General features: G+C 50.6%; 1 protein-coding gene and 1 long non-coding RNA gene across 5 annotated transcripts; both read right to left on the bottom strand.

The window, feature by feature from the left end:
* Positions 1 to 7363: 7363 nt before the first annotated feature.
* MAPK13 (mitogen-activated protein kinase 13) lies at positions 7364 to 19719 on the bottom strand. Of its 4 annotated transcripts, none has more exons than XR_003760982.2 (12): positions 19519 to 19719; positions 14585 to 14714; positions 13534 to 13592; positions 12093 to 12201; positions 11867 to 11896; positions 10522 to 10569; positions 9749 to 9863; positions 9473 to 9544; positions 9211 to 9294; positions 8695 to 8773; positions 8203 to 8379; positions 7364 to 7711 (listed from the first exon to the last, which is right to left on the bottom strand). XR_003760982.2 is itself a non-coding variant. In XM_001509487.5 (12 exons), the coding sequence occupies exons 1-12, from the start codon at positions 19635 to 19637 to the stop codon at positions 7605 to 7607; spliced, it is 1125 nt and encodes a 374-aa protein (XP_001509537.1). In that variant the 5' UTR covers positions 19638 to 19718; the 3' UTR covers positions 7364 to 7604. The 4 variants fall into 4 exon arrangements, 3 of the variants coding, with proteins under 3 accessions (XP_001509537.1, XP_007670063.1, XP_028925300.1); XM_001509487.5 differs by having other exon boundaries at positions 9211 to 9290; positions 19519 to 19718; XM_007671873.4 differs by lacking the exon at positions 11867 to 11896 and having other exon boundaries at positions 9211 to 9290.
* Positions 19720 to 20445: 726 nt separating this feature from the next.
* LOC114813144 lies at positions 20446 to 24496 on the bottom strand. Its single transcript, XR_003760771.2, has 2 exons — positions 24411 to 24496; positions 20446 to 20583 (listed from the first exon to the last, which is right to left on the bottom strand). It is a non-coding gene; the product is annotated as an uncharacterized LOC114813144 (long non-coding RNA).
* Between the last annotated feature and the right edge of the window lie 938 nt (positions 24497 to 25434).

Here is a 25434-nt window from a genome sequence, read left to right as displayed (position 1 = left end):
TACAGTGCTCTGCACATAGTAAGCACTCAATAAATATGATTGAATGAATGAATTAATTTTAGTATCTGTCTCCTCTGCTAAACTATAATCTCCCTACAGACAGGGATTGTGTTTACCAACTTTCCCAAATATTTAGTACTGTGCTTTGCCCAGAGTAAACCCTCCTATAGACTGTAAGTTTGTTCTGGGCAGGGAACATGTCTACCAACTCTGTCGCATTGTACTCTCCCAAGTGCTTATTATAACGTTCTGCACATAGTAAGTGCTCAATAAATACTCTTGATTATCTGAACCAAGGTGGGCAGGTCAGAAAGTTAACAAACACAGAGGAGCAGGAACTCAATTTTTAGGAGCTCAGTCTATTAACCATCCCAGTTATATTTTTAGCGGAGAAATTCAAGAAAAACATCTGAGGACCGAGTAAGGAAGTATTTGTGTTGGGAATCTGCCGCAGCGGCTTAAACAGCAGGGGAGGCAAAATTGCCTGGTGGAAAGAGCACAGGCTGGGAACTCAGAGGATTTGGGTTCTAATTCTGACTCCACCACTTGTCTGCTGTGTGATCTTGAGCAGGTCACTTCTGCGTGCTTCGGTTTCCTCATCTGTAAAATGGTGATTAAGCCTGTTCATTTATTTGTTGTCGTATTTTTTGAATGTTTACTGTGTGCAAAGCACTGTACAATACAGCAACAAACAGACATATTCCCAGCCCACAGTAAGCTCACAGTCCAGAGGAGAAAACAGACATTAATACAATAAATTACAGATTATATACATATGTGCTGTGGGGTTGGGAGGGAGGATGAATGAGCAAGTCAGGGGGATGCAGAAAGGAGTGGGAGAAGAGGAGAAGAAGGCTTAATCAGGTACAGCTTCTAGGAGATGTGCCTTCAGTAAGGCTTTGAAGTGGGGGAGCAATTACCTGTCTGATAGACCAATGATCTGTCTGATAATTGTGACCTTCATGTGGGACAGGGACTGTGTCCAACCCAATTACTTGTACCTACCCCAGGGCTTCATATAGTGCCTGGCACATTGTAAGTGCTTAACAAATACCATTGAAAAAGAAAACGGCACGCTCTCAATAGTAGACTCTTTGCCTGGGAACACTTCCTAGAAGGTCACCTCCTCCCAGGATACATGAGTAAAACTTTGTCCAGTGAGCTCCTTATGGGCAGGGATTTTCTCTTAACAATATTTTACTCTCCCATTCCCTCAGTCAATGGTATTTATAGAGCGCTTATTGTGTATAGAGCGCTGAACTAAGCACTTGGGAGAGTACAATACACATAATTAATAGACACATTCCCCGCCCACAAAGAGCAAGTGCTCTGCCCACAGTGAATGCTCAATAAATACCTTTTATTGATTGATTGGTAGGGACTTGGGTACACCTTTTCTTCTCCTTAATCTCTTGGTGTGATCATCCACTTCTCCATAACCTTTTCTCTTTGTCCCTCCCAAGTTAACCTTTCAGTAGTATTTATTGAGCGCTTACTAACCTTACTAACCTTCTAATGGAACCTCCCTCTCACCTCTTCCGAGTCCATCCCCTTACTCATGCTAATCCCCCATTTTAGAACCTCCTCCCTCCCCAAATCTATTAGGCCACAGCGCTCCTCAATACAAAAAAACCTTCTAAAAGCTCACTCCTCCAAAAGGTCTTTCTCGAATTATTTGCAGCATCTCAAGTCTGAAAACTTTGTCATCTCTAGCACTTATGTACTTCTACCCATCCTCAGCATTGCATCTCTGCATTTTTAAAATTGTACATTCAATCAATTTTTGGTCTTTATTGACCACTTTCTGGGTGAAAAGGTCTGTAATAATGCCATTTGTTAAGTGTTTAAAATGTGTCAAGCATAGTACTAAGCGTTTGGGACAGTACAATGTGAAAGAGTTGGTAGACATGTTCTCTGACCACAAGGAGTTTATAATCTAGAAGGGGAAACAGACATTAAAAAAATTATGGATATAGACATAAATGCTATGGGGTTGGGGGTGGGGTGAATATCAAGTGCTAAACTGGTATAGATCCAAGTGAATAGGCAGAAAGGAGAGGGAATAGGGGAAGAGAAGCCTTAATGGAGAAAGGCCTCTCAGAGATAAGATTTTAATAGGACTTTGAGAATGGAAAGAATGGTGGTCTGGCATAGATGGAGGAGGAGTGAGTTCCAGGTCAGAGGGAGGATGTGTGAAAGGGGTCGGTGTTGGGAGAGATGAGACCGAGGCCTTAGAGTAAGTTGGCACTGGAGGAGCAAAGTGTGTGGACTGCCGTATAGAAAATCAGAGAGAAAAGTTAGGAGGCGGTGAGCTGATTGAGTGCCTTAAAGCCGATGGAAAGAAGTTTCTGTTTGATGCAAAGGAGGATGGGCAAATCCCGGAGGTCCTTGAGGAGTGGAGAAAGATGAATTGAATGATTTTTGAGAAAAATGATCCAGGCAGTGGAGTGAAGTACGGATTGAGGTGGGGAGAGACAGGAGGCAGCAAAGAGGCTGATGCAGTAATCAAGATGGGCTAGGTTAAGTGCTTGGATTAATGTGGTAGCAGTTTGGATGGAGAGGAAAGGGTGGATTTGAGCGATGCTTTGAAGGTTGAACCAACGGAATTTGGATATATGGGTTGTGAAACTTGTTTTTTGCACCCCAAGAATATCGTACCCAGTTGTAAAATGAACAATCCCAGCCCTTCCCTGTATCAAAGGCATGTTGCCACAGTGAATCAGAAAACAGTATTCTGAGCTCACAGAAAGCAGGCATTAGTGTTTTCTGGTAAATGTTTCCTATGGATTCAAGATGGTGATACTCATATGGAAGCAGCAAGAAGCAGCGTGGCTTAGTGGAAAGAACACGGGCTTGGGAGTCAGAGGTCGTGGGTTCCAATCTCACATCTGCCACTTGTTAGCTGTGACTTTGGGCCAGTCACTTTTCTCTGTGCCTCAGTTACCTCATCTGTAAAATGGGGATTAAGACTGTGAGCCCCACATGGGACAACCTGATTATCTTGTATCTACTCCAGTGCATTAGAGAAGCAGCGTGGCGCAGTGGAAAGAGCACGGGCTTTGGAGTCAGGGCTCATGAGTTCGAATCCCAGCTCTGCCACTTGTCAGCTGTGTGACTGTGGGCAAGTCACTTCACTTCTCTGTGCCTCAGTTCCCTCATCTGTAAAATGGGGATTAAGACTGTGAGCCCCACGTGGGACAACCTGATTCCCCTGTGTTTACCCCAGCGCTTAGAACAGTGCTCTGCACATAGTAAGCGCTTAACAAATACCAACATTATTATAGAACAGTGCTTGGCACCTTAGTAAGCACTTAACAAATATCATTGTTATTATTATTATTACATGGGCTAATCAAGGTCTTCCTCTCTCTGATGTGAGTGCATATTGGACTTAAGCAATCTAGTCCGCACTTGAAAATAGAGCATTTGCTTTTTACTCAACAAAAGCTGCTTCCACTTACTAAAGTACAGTGGAAGAATTTTGTCCTCATTTCTCCTCTTCTGTGAAGACCTTCTCTTGTTCAATAGCTTTCCCATTTTCTCTATCTGGTAGCTTCATCTTTTTTCCCTGTTTTAGAGAAGTATCTTGAAATAATAATGATGTTGGCATTTGTTAAGCGCTTACTATGTGCCAAGCACTGTTCTAAGCGCTTGGGTAGACACAAGGGAATCAGGTTGTCCCACGTGGGGCTCACAGTCTTAATCCCCATTTTACAGATGAGGTAACTGAGTCACAGAGAAGTTAAGTGACTTGCCCACAGTCACACAGCTGACAAGTGGCAGAGCCGGGATTAGAACCCATGATCTCTGACTCCAAAGCCCGTGCTCTTTCCACTGAACCACACTGCTTCTCTATCAAGAAATGTCCAGTTCTTGGTCAAAACAGGGCCCCTTGGGCTTGGAACTCCTCCTCCCCCTGGTCCATTTGCAGCTGTCTACACCCCTTCTCCCTGAGAGGTCACCCCCCCCTTCACCGACTCTGCAAGTTGCAAGCTCAGAACTGAAGACAGAAGAAACTCACATGCCATTTCTTATCCTTTCCTCTTTAGGAACTGCCTGACTGCTAGAGAAGAAACTCGCTTCCATCGTCACACCAGGCAATATGGGATCATGCAGAATCCAGGAACGTGGAGAAAAAAAAAAAGTGTGCCTCAAACTCTGGATTTGGAGTGGAAAAGTGGCTTGCTGGTATGATCCCTGGCTTCTGTCCCGAAGACTTGCTGAGAGAGGATCAAAACAAACCAAAAATCATGGTTCGTATTTTTTAATGGTATTTGCTATATGACCCAGGCACTGTACTAAGCGCTGGGGCAGATACAACTTAGCTAGCCAATTGTATTTATGAGTGCTTACTACATACACAGCACTGTACTAAGTGCTTGGTAGAGTACAGTACAACAGAGTTAGCAGACACATTCCCTGCCCACAAACATATGGTCTAGAGGGGGAGACCTAATCAGATTGGACACAGTCCCTGTCCCCCATGGGGCTCACAGACTTAATCTCCATTTTACAGATGAGGGAACTGAGGCCCAGTGAAGGACTTGTCCAAAGTCACACAGCAGACAAATGGCAGAGCTGGGTTTAGAACCCTGGTCCTTCTGACTCCCAGGCCAGTACTCTATCCACTAGACCATGCTTTCCCAACAAACAGTTGCTTGCAACAGCTCTCCAGGGAAACCAAATTCCATGTCCAGGTGCATTTCTACAACCCAACTGATGATGATGATGATGATGATTATTGTTAACTGCTTATTATGTGTCAGGCACTGTAATAAGCTCTGGGGTAGATACATGATAATTGGGTTGCTGATGTGGGGCCTTCTATCCCTTGATGGGCTACAACTCTCAGGATAGCCTATACATCAGGTCCGCCAAGGGGATGTGTTTTCCAATCCAGACAGTATGTCGCCAGGAAAGGTGGGGAAAAGTCCCAGAGGGATGAACCATCTCCTAAGAGGGGAGAGCTGCCTGGCTGGTTGCAAGATTTCAAAGCAGCAACTATTAATTACTTCCCCAATTTCAGAATTCTCTCAATTACTCTTTCTTACCCAGTAAGCACTCTGCTACCTGAAACTTGCCCAAGGCAGCATTTAATCCATCAGTGGTATTTATTGAGCACTTTCTAAGGGCAGAGCACTGTACTCAGCACCAGAGAGAGTACAACAGAGTTGGCAGTCATGTCCCCTGCCCACAAGAAACTAACGGTCTAGAGGGGGAGAAGACATTAAGATAAATTATGGATATGTACCTAAGTGCCATGGGAGTGAGGGTAGGGTGAGTATTAAGTCCACAGGTGACAGAAGAGAGAGGGAGGAGGGGAAATGAGGACTTGGTTGGGGAAGGCCTCTTAAGAGGAGTGGTTTGAAGGTAGAGAGGGTGAATGTCTGTTGCATATGAAGGGGAAAGAAGCTCAAGGCCAGGGGAAGTAGGCAAGAGGTCAGCGGTGAGATAGACAAGACTGAGGTTCAATGAGTAGGTTGGCATTAAAGGAGGGAAGTGTGCAGGTTGGGTTGGTGTAGGAAATCAGGGAAGTAGGTAGGAATGAGTGAGCAGATTGAGCACCTTAAAGCTGATCGAAAGAAGTTTGATGCGGAGGTGGTTGGGCAAGGGGGTTCTTGAGGAGTAGAGAGATACGAATTGAGTGGGTTTTCACAAAAATGATCTGGGGAGCAGTGTGAAGTATGGACTGGGTGGGGAGAGACAGGAGGCAGGGAGGTCGAGGAGGCTAACAGTAAGCATTTGTAACAGCATGGTATCAGTTCGAACGGAGGGAAAAGGGTGGATTTTAAAGATGCTGTGAAAGTAGAACTGAGAGGATTTCAAGACTTGGTCTGTTCAACTCTGTCATATTGTACTCTCCCAACCACTTAGTACCATGCCCTGCATGCAGTAAGTGCTCAATAATTCCCATTGATTGATTGATTTGCAAATGTTTCCCACAGTACAGAGGGATTACATTCCTTGAAATTATGGTTATATCAAATGTACCAAGGGGTATGTTTCAAGGAATAAATTGGGACTGGGTGTCACAGATCCCTAGAAATTCCAAGCTCGTTGGGGGCAGTTTACAGGTATACCAACTCTGTTATACTGTACTCTCCCAGTACAGTGCTTTGCACAGAGTAAGCACTCAATAAATATGATTGATTAATAATGGGTACAGTATCTCAAAGCAGAACATCATGTTAAATAAGAAGTTGTAGTATGATCACGTCTTTGCGGGAGACTGCAGAAGTAGAAGTTTGTTAAGCTGACCACGTGACTGCAGTGTTTATTCAACTTGGGAGGAATTTGTTCACCTTAGGTTGAGCCACTGTCTTCGTCTGGTCTACCTAAAGGATGTTAGCTGGCTAATTACCTCCTTCTGAATCTTTCTGCACACCACTGAACTCCTGTTTTTTTGTGTGAGTGAGTGTGGTATGTGTTAAGTGCTTACTATGTGCCAGGCAACATACTAAGCCCTGGGGTAGATACAAGCTAATCAAGTTGGACACAGTCCTTGTCCCACAGGTTTCATCCCCATTTTACGGATGAAGTAACTGAGATACAGAGGTTAAATCCTTTGCCCAAGGTCACACAACAGACTACGGGCAGAGTCAGGATTAGAACCCAGGTCCTTCTGACTCCTGGGCCAGTGCACAATCCACTAGGCCATTTGCTTTTCTATCCCTCCAGTCAGCAACAGAAAAGTTTTAAGGTAAGTTTGCTGTGAGCAGGGAACACATCTCCTGTCATATTGTACTCTTCCACGTACTTAGTAGAGTGCTCTGCACATAGAAAGTGCTCAATAAATAGCACTGATTGACAACACAATTATACTGAATTCCCATTTTGGATCTGAATTGTTTCTTCAATGTCCCCCCGACTTCAGGGAATTCAGAGCTGGGGCAGTGACCCAATCCAAGCACTCAGACAAGGCCTGAGAGTGATAGAGAAGTAGCAAGGCCTGGTGGATACAGCATGGATTTGGGAGTCGGAAGGACCTGGGTTCTAATCTCAGCTCTGCCACTTATCTGCTTTGTGACCTTGGGCAAGTCACTTCACTTCCTGTGCTTCAGTTCTCTCACCTGTAAAATGGGGATTAAGATTGTGAGCCCCATGTGGGACAGGGAGGGTGTCCAACCTCATATCTACCCCAGGACTTAGTAGAGTGCCTTGCACATGGTTAGCACTTAACAAATACCATATAAAAAACAACAGCAACAAAAAAACGGCCACCCAGCTGCCTTCCCAATAGCCCCTACCTAACCACTGGGGACAAGAAACCCAAGATCCTGCCCTCCCTTCCACTCCATCATCTCTGAGAGTGCCTGATCCCATTCTATGGTCACCAGGCAAGGAAGAGAGTCAACACCAAGAGTGGGGGATTTTGGGGTCTTTAATGAGAAGCCATTTCACTGTCCAACAGAGATAACGGCATCGAGTCTTGCAGAGCACCTCCTCGCTCCAAAGCTGTCCCCTCCTCAAGAAAGGAACCCAGTTCCCCTCCACCGGTGCCTTGCTCTTTATGCCCAAGGGTCACTTTAGCAGACACCGATAGCAATCAGTGCCTAGATCCCGTCTGTGATCTGTGGCCTCCTCACGGTCCCCTCAGCAGTCAGTCAAGTCCCAGAACTGGCTGGGCTGGTCGCTAGTTTCATGCCGCTCCGCCTCTTGGAGTCGTTCCGGACAATGGGGCTGAAGCTTGTGATCTCCTTGTAGATGTGACCTAACCAAGGGAGGGAGAAGCTTTAAAGGAACATCAGGGCGCCGAGAATAAACGGCGGTGATTCTAAGGCACCCTTAGAGAGGTGTACAGGGCCCGGGGCACTCCTAGGATGAACGCATTTAAAGTGAGAAAGGGACCACGGCCGAGGAGGTAAAATAAGGGTTCCCAAGGGCGATATTGTAGAGGGTGGAGGGGCAGGTCAGAGGGGAGAATGTAGGTGTGAAGGCAAAGCATGTAATTATGTAAAGAAATGCCCATTCTGGGTGAGACCAGAATGATCTCCCCACAGTGGCTGCCGGAGAGCTCTGGAGAAAGCCCCGATAGCTACTCTGATCACAAGGACTGAGAAGACCCTCAAGACTAGGAGCAATGTGGGAGGTGGTCAGAGAAGCGAACCGGATCCAAAAGGGACCAATGAGCTCCATCTGGAAAGGGACTCAGTGCTCAGGTGTGGGACAGGGTCTGCCGGCCTCTAGGACCACAGTGCTTACTCTTCCACTCCTCCACTGTGAGCTTTTCGTGCTCCAGGGAGTCATCAAATGGGTGCTGGGCCTCTGTCTCCTCCTCCGGATCCCGGAACTGGTCAAAGAAAGGGTGGGCCAGAGCCTGGGTGGCGGTCAGCCGCTTCTCCACATCCAGCTCCAGCATCTTCTCCAGAAGGTCGGCCGCTGCAGGATGAGAGAGTCTGAAGTCAAACAGACAGTCCAGCGCCTCGGGACACAGTGCCAGAACCCTGTGCCCAGAACGGGTAGTGCCAAGACCATGTGACTCAGCTTCTTCCAACCTTAAAACCTCTCTCTACTCCCGAGGCTCAGGACCCAAAGAGACGGCAATAGAAGAGGACCAGCTAGCCTTTAAGAGATCAGCTCTCTTGGGTCAAAGAGCCAGAGATGGTCTACCCCTGTAAGGCTTTGACCTTGCTTCAACCTTTTCAGGCATCTATTCAACCATGGAGAAATATGGCCAGGAAAATACAGAAATACCTTGGGGACTGGCCTGGGGGAAGAGCTGCGAGAAATCCTTCTTGGGACTCCGAGGCAGGGCCTGGATGTAGGATTTGGCCTGGAATAGAGACAGCGAAGTGGAGAAAGCTCAGAGCCCACACACCCCAAATCCCCAGGGTTCGTCCCTGGCCCAATATTACGCACTAACCTCTCTCGCTCGCTCTTTCAGATCGCCCCAGCAAGCAGGAGGCCGGGACACCAGGAGGAGCAAGGGTTGACCCAGTGAGTCGGTCATTGGCAGAGCAAGAAAGAGAACCCAGGACTCTGGCCGCCTCCTCACCAGCCCTCAGGTGCAGAGTTGTAAGCGCCACTTGGCGAGGGAAAAGGATGAGAAGGAGGAAGGCAGAGACAGTCCAGCCACCAAGAATAACTTGATTTTGTGGTTTCCAAACTGTGGCCCCAGGGACAGATGCTGCAGCCTGCAGACTCTGTCACCAAATCCAGCGGCTTTCTGCACTGGCCTTTTGGGCAACCAGGTCTTGGCCAGTGTCTCACCGCTTTGTCCTGCAGCTTCTGCACAAACTCGGCTCCCGGAACCCCAGTCACTTTTAGGATCTGGGTCAGCTGGTCCAGGTCTGGCTGACTGGGTTAAGGCTTATGTTGCTTCTCCATCCAGGGACCCCCACCCAAGATCACACTCTCAGCCTCCCACCACTCCATCCTTTGAGCTCTTCCCCGGCTTCTGAGCTCCCTCCCATTGACGAAGAAGTCTCCAGGGTCACATTGCGGCTGGCTTTCTTGGCATGGAGAAGGATACAGTCTTTTCCCTTAAATAGCGTTTTCCCCGTTATCATCTCGGCCATGATGCAGCCGACGGACCAGATGTCCACTGTTGGGGGAGAAATGGAGAAGGGTCTGAGGGAGGAGGGAATGGAGATGGGAGAGGAGTGTATCTATTCACACACTCATGACACTAGTCCAGGTCACCATCACAGTCACCCTAGCTGCCCTCCTCCCTGTGGCTGAGGAAGAGGAGACCCTTTCCTCCCCCCTTCCCTGTGTGTGTCTGGTTGCAGGGGAATGGCCCACAGACCTGTCTTGTTGTAGTGCATCCAGCTGAGGATCACCTCTGGAGCCCGGTACCAGCGGGTCACCACGTAGCCCGTCATCTCAGAGTCTGCGTGCCGGGCCAGCCCAAAATCCAGGATCTGTGGCTCAAAGGAAAGAGAAAGAGACCGCCCCCGACAACCATCCCAATTTGAGGAAGGAACTCCCCAAGAGAAACTCTCCCGGTCCTCAAGAAGAGCCCAACCAGGCATCTCCAGTCCAGATCCCAGTCTGGAGGAATCTTACGGTCCAGGTTTGGGTGCAAGGGGAGCAACGGGCAGTCGTCAGCTGTATTTACTGAGCACTTACGGTGTGCAGAGCACTGTACTAAGCACTTGGAAGTGTATAATATAACAACAAACAGACACATTCCCTGCCCATGATCTCAAGCACCAAATGTGCTGGTGCCAGGCTGGACAGCCCAGGAGAGCCTGCCATCGGGACCTCACAGTTTGATACCTAACACTGATAACTTCACCGAGTCCTGCATTCCCAGCATCCTGGACTTGGAAGGAGCCAAACACTCCCCTATTCCCCCCCATACCCCAAACCGGGCCTAGGGGCTTTGTGATCCCCACAAACCAGTAGGGACAAGGCTCTTACTAGAAACCTAGCCAGAGAGCTCCCCGCCACAGAGACTACTACCTCAGAGCACCCCCTCCCACACTCTGCAGGGCCAGAGCCTACAACCCAACCCTAAGCCATGCCTTGAGACACATTTTCTTGACCCTCTCCACTGCCAGCCCCAACCGCATTCACCTTGAGTTCACAGTCCTCATTCACAGCCAAGTTTCCCGGCTTCAGGTCCTGTTAAGCAAGAAGAGGGTAGTCAGGCAGCTGAGCTGAGTCTGTCTCCCCAAACTTGTTCTCCAGTCTAGGGCCTCCTCCTCAAAACACCACCTTTCCCTCCAGGGCCTGGAGGCACCGATAGTCCTAGGGAAATGCTCCTGACCCCACCCTCCTCAGCCACCCTTAAGGCTTCAGCAGCCCCCAGACTGCGGGAGGCAGCTGGATCCAGGGGTTGGAAGCTCAAAGTCACAGCTTCTGCGTCTAGATGTATTAGGAACTTCCATTTGGCTGTGCCTCGGCTACCCCTTGGATCAGTTGGAGACCAGCTTGGATGTGAGCCTTCTGGCCCACAAAACGGCAGGCTAGGAGTGGGAAGGAAGTTCTATGCCTCCCCATTTGGGCCTCTTCCTGTTTGGAGTCACGTGTGCGCCTTCAGGGATCACCAACCCCCTTGACACCAAGGGGCAGTGACAGAGCCCATTTCTCAATCCCAGAGAAGGCTCCCAGGCTTAGGCCGGGCTGCAGAATTCTAGCCTGAGCCCAGGACTACCAGCCAGCCAGGGCTGAAGAGCACCCCTAATAGGCTTTTCCAGGCCAACCTGCACCCTAACATCCACCTTCTCTTCTCTGTACTGGTGACAGAATGAGCCAGAGAAGCAGTGTGGCCTGGTGAATAGAACACAGACCTGGGACTCAGGCAGACTTGGGTTCTAATACTGGCTCTACCACTTGTCTGCTGTGTGACCATGGGTCAGTCACTTCTCTCCTCTGTGCCTCGGTTACCTCACCTGTAAAATGGCGGTTAAGACTATGAACCCCGTTTGGGACAGGGACTGTGTCCAACCCAATTTGCTTGTATCTACCCCAGGGCTTAGAACAGTGCCTGGCACATAGGAAGTGCTTAAAAAAATCACAATTATTATTATTATGAGGGGGCCGCTGCTGCCCAGAGCAAGCCCAGAGGCCTGAAGGATGCAAGGAGAGGCCTGGAAGTGTAGCCTGGATCTCTCAGGTCATGAGGCCTCTGAAGTACCAGCTTGGGAAACCTGGTTCAGGAAAGTCTCCAAACTCTAAGCACTCAATAAATACGACTGAATGAATGAATGACAGAGGAGTGGCTTTGGCTTCCCCAAGCCTGCTCCTCGACCATCGCTCATCAGAAGCGCCCAAACCCAGCCCTTCTGGGGATTCCCCAGGCCACTCTCCTTGCTCCCTCTTCTTTTTGTTCCAACCCCTCCTTACTGCAATACCCAAGAGACGTGGGAAAGAAGGGTTTCAGAAGGGAGGAGGAGCTGGTGGCAGGCCAGGCACTTACCCTGTGAATGACCCCAGCCGAGTGGATGTACTGAAATGAGAGAGAAAGAAAGATAAGGCCTGAGCCAGCCTCGACTCGTCTCGGCAAGAAAAGGGAAAAGCCGCAAGCTCCAGGCCAGGATCCCCATCCTTAGCCCATTTCCAACCATCGGAGCCTGTGGCCTGTCTTCAAGAAAGAATGGCCGTCAGGGGAGCCACGAGTCCCGTCCCTACAAGCCCACACCCACCTTAAGCCCTTTCAGCATCTGGTAGACAAGGTACTGGATCTTGTCCTCACTGAACTCCATCCCCATGATCTTCTGCAGGTCAGTCTGCATGAAGGGCATCACCAGGTAGCTGGAGAGTAGAGCAAGAGACTCCTGAGCCTCAGAGCCTCGGCCGTCCCCGCCTTGGCCAGACGTGGCAACGGAAGCGGGGGGACAGGAAAGGAGGAGGAGTCACCTGTCAGGGTGCAGTAACCACCCTGGAACCACAGAGCCAGACAGGGCCGGGGGGCGCCCAATTGAAAATAGATTCTGGGACTTGACTGGTGGCCCAGAGGATTTATCTGACATCAACAGTGGAGAAGTACGAGTAAAAGCAAAAGGGACTGGATACCCACTCGCCACTCAACAATCAAGCAATGGTATTTACTGAGCACTTACTGTGTGCAGGGCACTGTACTAAGTGCTTGTTAGAGGACAATACAACAGAGTTGGTACACAGGTTCCCTGCCCACAGTGAGCTTACACTCATGGCAGTTTAAGTGGGAACTTTCCAGTCCTGTCACTCCCAATCAATCAATCAATCAATCGTATTGATTGAGCACTGCATGGCACTTGGGAGAGTACAATATAACAGAGTTGGTAGACACGTTCCCTGCCTACAACGAGAATTAGTCTAGAGGAGGGAAAAAGACCCGTGCCTATAAGGGAATACCCACACAGATGTAGAAACATAGGATCCATTACCACAGTATCTTGTTTGGTTTTGAGAAATTTCACCTTATCAGAAGCATTTAATCATTTTCCTTTCCGGCAGTAAACACTGCCAGGCCAAAGAAACCATATAAACGGAACCCGTACTACTGCGCAGACCGAGGGAGATGGAAAAGCCAATAGCATGGAGGCTAGGGTTTTTCTGAGGTAACCACCTCAGCAATTTTCAGTAGCACAAGGAAGTGAAGATACAAGCACACAGTCATACAGAAACTCAGATGAGCCGAGCCCCGGAAATGCTGGAAATAGCCCTCACCTCTAGGCCCTAAGCAAGTACTGCAGTGTATCTCGAGCCAGGAGGAAAGATGCTGATTTTATTCTTTCGACTCCAGTGCCATCTCCCCGGGGTGGGGAGAGGGTAGGTGAGTTGGGGACTGGTAAGTGTACTGTGCTTATTTACAAGTCCATGTTAATATACTGCCCTGATCTTTGCCCAGGGCCCTGAACTCCTTCACCTGATCTTTTTCTGCCCCTTTCCCATCTTACAGGCCCTTCCTCACTCACAGTCATTCTTCCACAGAACCCCGAGCTCCACTGTGCATATGGGGTATACAGGCCCTCTCTCAGTGCCAGGGCAGGAATGCCAGAGGCTGCCTCCCTCAGTGGGTCTTGTCTGCCAGACCCCGCCCCCTCCTCCCAGCTCAGTAACTTGGGCTCTAGGTGGGGACAGCATGATCCATTTCAGACTCACAAATCCTGAAAGTTGTGTAGCGAAGTGGCCGAGGTGAAGACATCCAGCAGCCCAATCACCTATGGGAGAGACAGAGGCAGGAGGTCATAATTGGTCAGAGCTGGGAATATTCCCTCCCAAAAACCCAGCAGAATATCTCTCCTGCTTCCACAATGGCTGGAGTTGGGCTGTGACCTTAGTAGGGCATAGTCAGGGAGAAGAACCCAAAGGAGATTCTCCTCCCATCTTAGGAGTAAGAGCCAGGAACAACTCCCCAGTTAGATGATAATAATAATAGTTGTTAAGCGGTATGTGCCAAGTACCACATAAAGCACTAAGGTAGATATAAGATAATCAGGTCCCCCACAAGTCTAAGTAGGAGAGAGAACACGTATTGAATCCCCACGAGGGAACTGAGGCACTGAGAGAAGTGAAGTGACTTGCCCAGGGTCATAGAGCAGGTAAGTGTTGGAGCCAGTATCAGAACCCAGGTCCTCTGACTCCCAAGCCCCTGCTCTTTCCACTAGGCCATGCTGCTTCTCAGTGTAATCGATCCATGTACCTATTGAGTACTTACTGTGTGCAGAGCCCTGTACTAAGAGCTTGTACTAAACCCTCTCCCCCAGGTCTGGCTTCTTGACCTGATGGGTTTAGGATTAGGGGGAGTGAACAGATTGATCAGAGGGGTATTGGAGCAAGCTTTTTTTTTAATGGTATTTGTTAAACATTTACTATGTGCCAGACACTGTATTAAGGGCTGGGGTAGATACAAGCTAATCAGATTGGATTCAGTCCATGTCCCAAGTGAGGCTCACAATCCTAATCCCCTCTTTACAAATGACGTAAATGAGGCACAGAAAAGTGAAGTAACTTGTCCAAGGTCACCCAGTAGACAAGTGGGGGAGCCAGAATTAGTAATCAGGTCTTTTTGACTCCCGGGTCTGAGCTCTATCCACTAGGCCATACTGCTTCTCTAGCTTTCCCGCCAACCTCTTACTTAGGTTCTTGGCATCTTGCCCACCTTCTCAGACCCCCATCCCATGTGAATTCCCAGCCCCCTCCCCACACTGACATTCTCATGCTGCATGTGCTTCAGCAGCAGCAGCTCCCGATAGGCCCTCTTGGCGAAGATCTCGGACTGGAATGGTCGGCTCAGTTTCTTGATAGCCACCTTCTCCCCGGTCTTCGAATTGATAGCTGAGCTGTGGAGATGGCACAGGAATCCTTAGGCATTCCTGGTGACCTCAGTCACCTGTCCCAGAACTGGCCTCCTCCAAAACAGCTCTGTTATTGATGATCAACAGTGACTCATGTAACAATCCTGTCAATAACAGGGGGTGGTAGGAACTGCAGTGGAAGAGGTGACGGGAAACCCAGTCCCCGGAAGCTCAAGGAAGGCTCTTCACAGCCCTAATCCTAAACTTCTACCTCCTCCAAGTAGCCTTCGCTGACTAACCTCTCATCTTCCCACCCAAGTTACCCTCTCTTCTGAAGCACCTATTCCCTTGGGTCTCTACTCACCCCGTTCCCAACCCCACAGCATTTATGCCCAGAGCTTGTTATGGGCAGGGGATATTTCTGCTAATTCTGTTACATTTTATTCTCTTAAGAATTTAGCACAGTGCTCGGCACATAGTAAGTGCTCAATAATAATAACAATTGTATTTGTTAAGGCTTACTATGAGCCCATCATTGGGCAGGGATTGTCTCTATCTGTTGCCGAATTGTATATTCCAAGCGCTTAGTACAGTGCTCTGCACATAGTAAGCGCTCAATAAATACTATTGAGTGAATGAATGAATGCTATACACTGTACTGAGTGCTGGGATGGATACAAACAAATCGGGTTGGATACAGTCCCTATCCCACATGGGGCTCACAGTCTCAATCCCCTTTTTCCAGATGAGATAACTGAGTCCCAGAGAATAATAATAATGTTGGTATTTGTTAAGTGCTTACTATGTGCAGAGCACTGTTCTAAGCGCTGGGGTAGATGCAGGGTGATCAGGCTGTCCCACGTGGGGCTCACAGTTTTAATCCCCATTTTACAGATGAGGTAACTGAGGCCCAGAGAAGTTAAATGACTTGCCCACAGTCACACAGCTGACAAGTGGCAGCGTGGGAATTCAAGCCCATGACCTCTGACTCCCAAGCCCGGGCTCTTTCCACTGAGCCTGACTTATCCAAAGTCACACAGCAGATAAGCGGCGGAGCCAGAACAGAACCCAGGACCCATGACTCCTAGGCCCATATTCTACCCACTACTTAAACTCTATTGCTTTCTTTAATTTATGTTAATACCTGTCTCCCCTACTTGAAGGCAGGAAGCAGGTCTGCCAACTCCATTGTATTGTACTTTCCCAAGCCCTTAGTACAGTGCTCTACACCCGCTAAGCGTGCAATAAATTCCACTGATTGATTAAGAAGCAGTAAATCAGGTGAGAAACCTGACTCCTTGTGCTTGAGTAGTTCAGCTCCTCTGTCACTTCTTCCTCTAGGTTCCCCATTTTAGCTTAGCTTCATTTATTCAATAATATTTACCGAATCCCTATAAAGGGCAAAGACCTGTGCTCGACACGTGGAAGACTACAATAAAAGTAGAAGACGTAGTCCCTGCCATTGAGGAATTTACAATCCAACAGAGGAGACAGGCATACATTTAAGTGTACACATGGAATGGGAGCAGGAGGAAAAAATATGGATTCAACTGCTTTAACAGCGTGAGTATGGAACAATGAATATACAGAATATCTAAATCAGGATATACATAAATACATAGCTGTGGGGACGATATGTCCAGGGTGGTGGAAATTAGTTGGCAAACACCTCCTATAAGAAGTGGGTTTTTGGAAGGGTGGCCTTCAAGATACCCCTTTGGCAGCCCCACAACTCTCCCAGAAAGACCAACTAAAAACCAGATGGTTCAGTTTAAATTAAAACGAAAACCTAGTTTTCAGGTGGTTTTAGCAGACGGAGATGCTGACTGGTCACCAGCTCCTGACTCACGCACAGCAGTTTCTGAAAACTTAATGCCCACCTTGCTGCCATAAATTGCTCAGTTCTGGTCACCTTCTTCCTCAAAAAACTCCAGTGGTTGCCCATCCACCTCCAAATCAAATAAAAACTCCTCACCATTGGCTTTAAGGCATTCCATCACCTTGCTTCCGCCTACCTCATCTGGCTTCTCTCCTTCTACTACCCTGATCTCATACTTTGCTCCTCTAGTGCTAACCTCACTGTGCCTCAATCTTGCGTGTCTCACCACCGACCCTAGCCTATGTCCTTTCTCTGGCCTGGAACACCCTCCCTTCTCAAATCTGACAATGACTCCTCTCCCTTCAAAGCCTTATTGAAGGCATATCTCCTCCAAGAGGCCTTCCCAGACTAAGCCCCACTTATCCTCATCTCCCACTATCTTCTGTGTCGCTGTGACTTGCTCTCTTTGCCCTTCCCCCCTCCCAGCCCCACAGCACTTATGTACACATCTGTAATTTTATTTATTTGTATTGATATCTTGTCTCCCCACCCCAACAGGCTGAGCTCCTTGTGGGCAGGGAATATCACTGTTTATTGTTGTGTTGTACTTTCCCAAGCGCTTAATACAGCACTCTGCACTTAGAAAGCACTCAATAAATATGACTGAATGAATGAATGGAACGAGGGAGACCCTTTCCAGTCCCAATCTGGACCCGGTGCAGGCTTAGGGCTGCAGAGCTGACATAAACCTGGTAAAGAAGCAGCGTGGCTCAGTGGAAAGAGCCCAGGCTTGGGAGTCAGAGGTCATGGCTTTGAATCCCGACTCTGCCCCTTGTCAGCTGTGTGACTGCGGGCAAGTCACTTCACTTCTTTGTGCCTCAGTTCCCTCATCTGTAAAATGGGGATGAAGACTGTGAGCCTCACGTGGGGCAACCTCATTCCCCTTTATCTACCACAGCGCTTAGAACAGTGCTCTGCACTTAGCAAGCGCTTAACAAATACCAACATTATTATTTTTATTATTATTATTATTATTAAAGTCAGGGTCAAAAGGAGCTAAGGAGACCGAGAGTGGATCCAGGCCTGACTGCTGCCTACTTGTTTTGTTTCGCTGCCTGTCTCCCACTTTGAGACTCTGAGCCCGTTGTTGGGCAGGGATTGTCTCTATCTGTTGCTGAATTGTACATTCCACATGCTTAGTAATAATAATAATAATAATAATAATAATGATGATGATTGCAAAGCACTGTTCTAAGCACTGGAGAGGATACAAGGTGATCAGGTTGTCCCATGTGGGGCGCAAAGTCTTAATCCCTATTTTATAGATGAGGTCACTGAGGCCCAGGGAAGTGAAGTGACTTGCCCAAAGTCACACAGCTGTCAAGGGGCTGAGCCACAATTTGAATCCATGACCTCTGACTCCCAAGCCCGGCCTCTTCCCACTGAGCCACGCTGGTTCTCAGTACAGTGCTCTGCACACAGTTAGTGCTCAATAAATACGACTGAAGGAATGAATGAATCCAGGCCCACTGGCTCCAACAGAGGCTGACCCAACACGAGTAAATCGTATTTATTGGGTACTAATTGGGTGCAGAGCACTGTACTAAGCACTTGGGAGAGCACAATGGAACAGGGGGCTGCCTACCCCATAAGGATGTGGAGGGTGGACAAGGGGCTGACCCAGATCCAGGCTAAAGTGTGCAGGACACTGAGGCCGGGCGCTGACTGGGCTGGACACCGGCTATGGAAGACACTGATGTACCTGCTGCTAAATGGACTACCATGGAGTGGGCAGACTCGCTTCCTGCCCTCAAGTAGGGGAGGCAGGTATTAACGTAAATGAAAGAAAGCAATAGTTTGAGTAGTGGCTAGAACATGGGCCTAGGAGTCAGAAGGTCATGGGTTCTATTGTGGCTCCGCCGGCGGGTCCCCTCCCTCCCTCCCTTCCTCCCTTCCTTCCTTCCTTCCTTCCTTCCTTCCTTCCTTCCCTCTCTCCCTGCCCATCTCCTCGCCAGGTTTGTCCGGGAGGTGCCGTGGCCCGGGTCGGGCCGGTCGGTAGGGCCGGAAGGCTAAGGCTAAGGCGTGCGGCTGAGGTGCGGGTCTGTCCCTTGGCCCCGTCCCTCCTCGGCGCTGGCGGAGTTGGTGGGCTCGAAGCCCGCCGGGCCCCTCGGCGCTGGCGGCGCCGCACGCTCGCGAGACTGCCGGCCGGGCCTCGCACCGCCCCCTCGGGGAGCCAGCCTCTCCTCAGCCCCGGGGAGTCCCTCACACTCCCCTCAGCCCCGGGGAGTCCCTCACACTCCCCTCAGCCCCCGGGGGACCTCGGTGACCCTCTCCTCAGCCCCCGGGGGGACCCTCGGGGAGTCTCTCCTCAGGCCCGGGGGGCTCCCCAGACTCTCTTCAGACCCTCAGTCTCTCCTCAGAGCCGGAGGGCCCCCAGACTCTCCTCAGGCCCGGGGAGCCCCTCAGCCTCTCCTCAGGCCCGGGGGGCCCCCCAGATTCTCCTCAGCCGCCCAGACTCTCCTCAGGCCCCCAGACTCTCCTCAGCCCCTCCTCAGCCCCAGGGAGCCCCTCAGGCCCGGGGGGCTCCCCAGACTCTCCTCAGCCCCGGGGGGTCCCCCATACTCTCCTCAGGCCCGGGGAGCCCCTCAGCCCCTCTCCTCAGGCCCGGGGAGCCCCTCAGACTCTCCTCAGGCCCGGAGGGCTCCCCCCAGACTCTCCTCAGGCCCGGGGTCCCCCCCGGGGAGCCTCTCCTCAGGCCCGGGGAGCCTCTCAGCCCCTCTCCTCAGTCTCGGGAGACCCCCCCGCCAGGGGAGCCTCTCCTCAGGCTCGGGAGGCCCCCTCAGCCCCTCTCCTCGGCGCCGGGTGGCCCATCTCGGTGAACCTCTCCTCAGGCCCGGGGGCTCCCCTCGGGGAGCCTCTTCTCAGCCCCCGGGGTCCCCCTCGGGGAGCCGGTCCAGCCCCGGGGGAGAGCCCAGGCCTGGGACGCCGGTGCCCCCCCCGCCTCCCGGGCCCCGGCCCGCGCCTCCTCACCACACGGAGCCGTAGGCGCCGCTGCCCACGGGGGTCAGGGGCCCGTAGACCATGGGCAGGTCCCAGGCCGTCTTGTTCACTTCCTGCCGGATAAAGCCCTTCCTCCGGCCCGAGTTCATGGCGGCCCCGGCGGCGGGGGGCGTCGGTCTCCCCGCCACTGCGGGCTGTCAGCCTCAGCCTCCGCCGCCCGCACCGAGGGACGACGCCGCCCGCTCCCGCTCCCGCTCCCGCTCCCGCTCCCCTTCCCGGCCCCGCCCGCCCCCGCGGGGTGAGGCATCGGGTTTCACAGCCGACACTCCCCCCGCCTCGTCCGGCTCCAGGGGCTCCCCGGGGCTCCCCGGGGCTCCCCGGGGCTCGGGCAGGGACCCCTGCCAGGCTTCTCCTCCGGGCCACCTGGGGTTGGGCCCACCTGAGCCCGGTTCCCCCGACCTGCCCCCCTCCCCCCACCCCCCAGCGGAGGTTGGGAGGCTGGGGAAGCTGCCTTCTCTCCCCTTCCCCCCCAAAAAGAGAATAAAGGGCCCCAATGTGGGTCACGGGGACCCCCAGCATCTTTCCTCCCTCCCGGTTACAAAGAAACCCCCCGCAAACCATAAAGCAAAGGGACAGGCCAGTTGGGGAATGGAAGCCACCAGGATTGCTCCACAATAGCAGCTTTTCAGGGGGAGAAACTGAGGCCCACCGAAGGCACTGAATCTGTGAATCCCAGCTCCCCCTCGCTGACCTGCTTGCCACTGGCTTCTCCAGTCCCAGACCTCCCTGTTGCTATGATCCCGTCAGGCGTGACCTTAATCAGCCTTCAGCTGGTGGTACCCTGGACCTCCCCCTCAACCCCGGCCGTTCTGCCTCTTGCCTCCATCAGCCTGGCAAACATCTGCTTGGAGCTTGGTGAAGAATGGACTGAAGGGGAGGGAGGCTGGAGGCAGGGAGACCAGTGGAGAAACAGATACAATAGTCTGGTAGAGATACGATGAGTGCTTCAACCCCGTAGGAGTGTCCCCATTTGGAGTTTGGGTATGATGGGTCCAGGTAGCTCTCCTTCCAGGCCAGTCTTCATCCCCAAAGACCCTGAGTGCATTGAGAAAGAAAGTTATGAGCCCTTCACACCCAAATCCCAAGCAGGAACCCTCATTAAGGTACTATAAAAGTTCAAGCACTCAGTGGACTATTGTATCCTCCTCTTCACTAGTCTCCAGTCAATCAATCAGTCAATCAATCCTATTCATTGAGTGCCTAATGTGTGCCAAACACTATACTAAGTGCTTTGAAAAGTACAATGTAAAAGTTGGTAAACATGTTCCCTTCCAACAAGGAGCTTTCCCATTCAGTCCTGCTCCACTCTGCTGCCCCGTTCAATCTTCCCGAAATATTGTTCTGGACATATTTCCTCCCCTCAGAACCCACAGATGTTTGCCCCTCTCCCTCTTTATCAAATAAAGGCTCTTTATCATAGGCTTTAAGACTCTCCCCAACCTTTCTCTCCAGCTTACTTTTTTTCTCTCCTCACCCGCTACTCTCCCTTCTGGCTCTATTTATTTTTCTCCCAAGCCCACCACCTACTCCACCACTGCCCTCCTCTGATCCCTTGCTCGTGTTGTCTTCAGGGCCTGAAACTCCCTTTGGACTGTAAACTCGATGTGGGGAGGGAATATTTCTGTTTATTGCTATATTCATTCATTTGATTGTATTTATTGAGCACTTACTGGGAGCAGAGCACTGTACTAAACACTTGGGAGAGTTCAATACCAAGGTAAACAGACACATTTCTTGCCCACAATCAGCCCACAATCCAGAACTGGGGAGACAGACATCACTGTAAATAAATAAACCAAAGATATGTTCACAAGTGCTGTGGGGCTGGGAGCGGGGAAGAACAAAGGGAGCAAGTCAGGGCAACCCAAAATGGGGCGGGAGAATTGCTCTGAGTGGAGTAAAGGCTCAATAAATACGATTGAATGAGTGAATGAAAATCCACCAGACAGACCTCCCCGCCTTCAAAGCCCTATTATAATCCCACCTCCTCCAGGAAGGCTCCAAAGCCTTCACGACTGAATTGAGGATCATTTATTGTTTATGACGGGAAACACCATTGTGTACTTTATTATAGGGATTTAGCCAGGGTTGTAATAGAATCTAGTTAAGGGAACATGTTTATAGATAGACATACATATGTTCTTTTTTATTAACCACATGTTTATCTGTCCTGCCAGGCTCTGAATGAATCACATTTCAGAGCTTGGTCCAAGTTCAAGAGTCACTCCTTTGGCTAAACCAAACCTGACTTTTGGGATTGGGAATTTCAGCATGTGCAATTGTATTTTTGCACATGCTCAGTTGCCCTCTGACATGCAGGTGCTCCTGGGAATTGTAGTATACATAATGTTCAAACAAAAAGACCTTGCAAGGTTTTTACTGTGCATCCCAGCAATCAATCAGTAGCACGTGCTGAGTTTCCCCGGCATGTACAGCACTGCACAAAACACTTGGGAGAGCACAATAAAATGAGTAGACATGCTCGCTGCCCTCAAGGAATTTACTATTAAGCGGAATAGACATCCTCTAAAATAAATTACAGGCAGGCAGAAGGAGAAAAAGGGAATGTGTACAAGAGTTAATGCTAATATAATATGATTTATAAGAAATATGCATAGTGCTAGGGGAGGCTGAGTACTTTACATGCATAAGGGGTGTGGAAGTGCTGAAGTGGCTTTAGGGGTGATATACACTGGGAAAATTAGAAATTAATCAGAGAAGGCTTCCTGGAGGAGAAGTGATTTTAGAAGAGTCTTGAGGGAGAAACCTGTTTTCCATGAAATAGGAAGAGGCCGGGACTTCCAGGTGGGGATGAGAGCACAGACAAGAGGTCAGTGGCTGGTGAGATCACAGTAAGGCACAATGAGTAGGTTAGCTTGAGAGGAACAAGAGTGTGAGCTGAGGTGTCCTGGGAGAGGAGAGTGGACATGTGGGAGGAAAAGAGCTGATTGAGTGCTCTAAAGCTAATGGTCAAGAGTTTCTGCTTGAAGGCTTATCACTGGAGGTCTAGTGATAAGAGCCTAGGCCTTGAAGTCAGAGGTCCCGGTTTCTAATCTTTGTTCTACCATTTGCCTATTGTCTGACCTTGGGCAAGTCATTTAACTTTTCTGTTCATCAGTTTCCTCATCTGTAAATTGGGAATAACATATCTGTTCCCCCTCCCCTTTAGAGTGTGAGCCCCATATGGGACAGGGGCTGCATCCTACCTGATTCTCTTGTATTTTCCCCAGCCCTCACTCTCTGGGGAGGAGGTTTGTCCTGACCAAGATTGGCTCAAGGAGACCAGTGCCAGAGAAACTTTGGGTTTGGAAAAGTCTCTCTGAGCAGAGTCGGCTTGCCACACAGTTGTGTGGTTGGGAACAGACTGTCCTGGCCGGGCCAGGCCGGGCCGGTCGGTGGAGAAGTCCTGTGAGGTAGGAAGCTGGATAAGCCAGGCTGTAAAGCCGGTTGTGTTGGCCACTTGGAAACCCTCCCCGCAGCCAGCCGGCCAGCCGGCCCAGCCCTGGACCTGGAAGGGGAAGAGGAGGAGCAGGCAGAAGAGGGGGACGAGAGGGAGAAACGGGAGGGGTTCAGGGCAGGACAAGCTGAGTGCTTGTTCTGGGCAGGGAAATGTCCCAGAGATTCCTTTGGAACCAGATTTCAGCTAGTAGCTCTGGTCCAGGAAAGGGCAGAGCCCGCATGTTTTTCCAGGAATCTGCCTCCAAAGGAGGAGTCTGTCTCTCTCTGTCTCCCTCCCTCCCTCTATCTGTCCCTCTCTCCCACACTGCAGAATTGGTTGGGGGCAAAAGGCAGGCGCTGGGAGAGGGGGAGACACTCTCTCCTGTTCATTCCTATCCCGCCGTCGACCCCTGGCCCATGTCCTACCACTGTCCTGGAATGCCCTCCCTCCTCACATCTGCCAAACTAACTCTCTTCCCATCTTCCAAGCCCTCCTGAGAGCTCACCTCCTCCAGGAGGCCTTCTGTTTTGCTTTGCTGTCTGTCTCCCCCATTTAGACTGTGAGCCTGTCATTGGGCAGGGATTGTCTCCATCTGTTGCTGAACTGTACATTCCAAGTGCTTAGTACAGTGCTCTGCACATAGTAAGAGCTCAGTAAATGCGAATGAATGAATGAATGAATGAATGAATGAATGAATGAATGAATGAATGAATGAGAAGGGAGATGAGGAAGTTGGGGCCCCGTTCCTGACTGAGCCATTTCCAGGCAAGTTAGTCACCTGGAGCTGGGAGGCTCCCAGCAGCCCCCATAGAGAAACTGAGGCTGAAAATCCCGGCTGTGATGTGAGGGTCAACTGACTGGCAGATGGGCAAGTACATATCCATCACTGATTTACTTATATTAATGTCTGTCTCCTCCTCTAGACTGTAAGCTCATTGCGGGCAGTGAATGTGTCTGTCATATTGTACTCTCATAAGCGCTTAGTACAGTCTTGCACACATCGCTTAATAAATACAATCGACTGAGTAGGCCGCGGGCCATGATCTCGCCAAGGGAACAGGTGTGGTTGTGAGTTTCCGAGCGGAGCCGCCCCCCGGAGCCTCAGTGGCAACACACAACGCAGGCACCCCCGAACCACAAGCCTCAGCCGCCTAAATCCTCACCCGGGCATGGCCCACAAAGGGCCCAGAAACCAGCCATGTATCAGAAGCACCCTGTGAGGGCTCCATGGACGTATCTCCGCTGGGCCAGAGGGGCGGTCAGCCCTCCTGTAGGACCCCGGTGGCGGGTGGCCGGGGATGGTAGGTTTGACCCCCGGGGCGGATCCTGTCCCTCCCAGGGCAGAGTCTCAAGTCCCATAGGGGTGGAGGGCTGGAAGAGGCTGAAGCTACTCTCACGGATCCCTCCCATCCAACCCCCTCACCTCATCCTAAGCCATTTTCAATGGGTTCCTTCTGACCCTCATGAGGTTTTTGAATCACTGGAGGGTTTCTCCAGCCGAACCCTGCGGTAGAATGTGGAACCCAGGACCTGGAGGTGATGTCACAAAGGCTTGGCAGCCTCCCACCCCGGCCCTGGCTCGGCAGGCCCCGAAGGTGCCCACTGGGACCGAAGGCTCTGCAGGGCTTAGCCGAGCCCAACGATCCTAGATGGTAGGCTTCCTAGGCCTACCTGAGGTTTCTACCCTCGCCTTAGCCACTGAGGGAGTAGGACAGAGCAAGGAGTCCTCCAACTGCAGAATGTGAAACCAAGATTACCTTATGGCTGTCCATGGTTTTCCAAACCCAGGCCTCTTAAGGTGGAACTGGTCCCGCTGGCTGGGCACATCCAGTAGACGGGCTGGTCTCTCTTTCTCTGTCCACGCTGGAGGCTGCTTTGCCCAATCTGGGGCTAAGGGAGGCAGGAAGGGGAAGGGAGGGGGATGATGCAGGGTGGGTCTGGGTCAGTGGAGAAGGTGGAAGAAACCATTTTGGAGTTCTGCTACTTTTGAAGGTACAAGGCTAAGCTAATTCAATTAAACTTAAGATCTGCCTTGCAAGAGCATTTTAGCAGAGGGGTCTCAAGGCTTCACAGCTATGCCCGTGAAAGTTGTGTGGGGAAATGTGTTTCGGAAGAGCGTGGCTGGTAAAAACTGGGAGGTTTTCATAACCGAGAGCTGGTAAGATACTTTTCAAAGAAATAGGTTGTTGTTTTTTAACCATGCCCTTTCCTTATAATAATATTAAGCTCAAATTTTGTACCAAACACCGCAAACCACTGAGATAGATACAAGATAATCAGACCGGACCTTCTCGTGTCTCCCCTATCCCCCCAAAACCCTCCCTTGACCTCATGGCTCCCTTCAGTTACCGCCCCATCTCCCTTCTATCATTTCTCTCCAAACTCCTTGAGTTGTCTACACCCACTGCCTCCACTTCCTCTCCTCCAATTCCCTCCTTGATCCCCTC

This window comes from Ornithorhynchus anatinus, chromosome 7, assembly GCF_004115215.2.
Source record: "Ornithorhynchus anatinus isolate Pmale09 chromosome 7, mOrnAna1.pri.v4, whole genome shotgun sequence".
NCBI classification, from domain to species: Eukaryota; Metazoa; Chordata; class Mammalia; order Monotremata; family Ornithorhynchidae; genus Ornithorhynchus; species Ornithorhynchus anatinus.
Note: the sequence above shows the minus strand (reverse complement) of the source record. Positions and strands in the feature narration are given on the sequence as shown.

Bases quoted from the DNA above. Each gene is read 5' to 3' on its own strand.
- MAPK13 (XM_001509487.5), bottom strand. From the start codon at position 19,637: ATGAACTCGGGCCGGAGGAAGGGCTTTATCCGGCAGGAAGTGAACAAG. The intron at 14,715-19,518 runs GTGAGGAGGCGC...CCATCTCCACAG, and splicing joins GGCGCCTACGGCTCCGTGTG to CTCAGCTATCAATTCGAAGA. The intron at 7,712-8,202 runs GTAAGCACTGTG...TCCCTTGGTTAG, and splicing joins CACAGTGGAGGAGTGGAAGA to GTCACATCTACAAGGAGATC.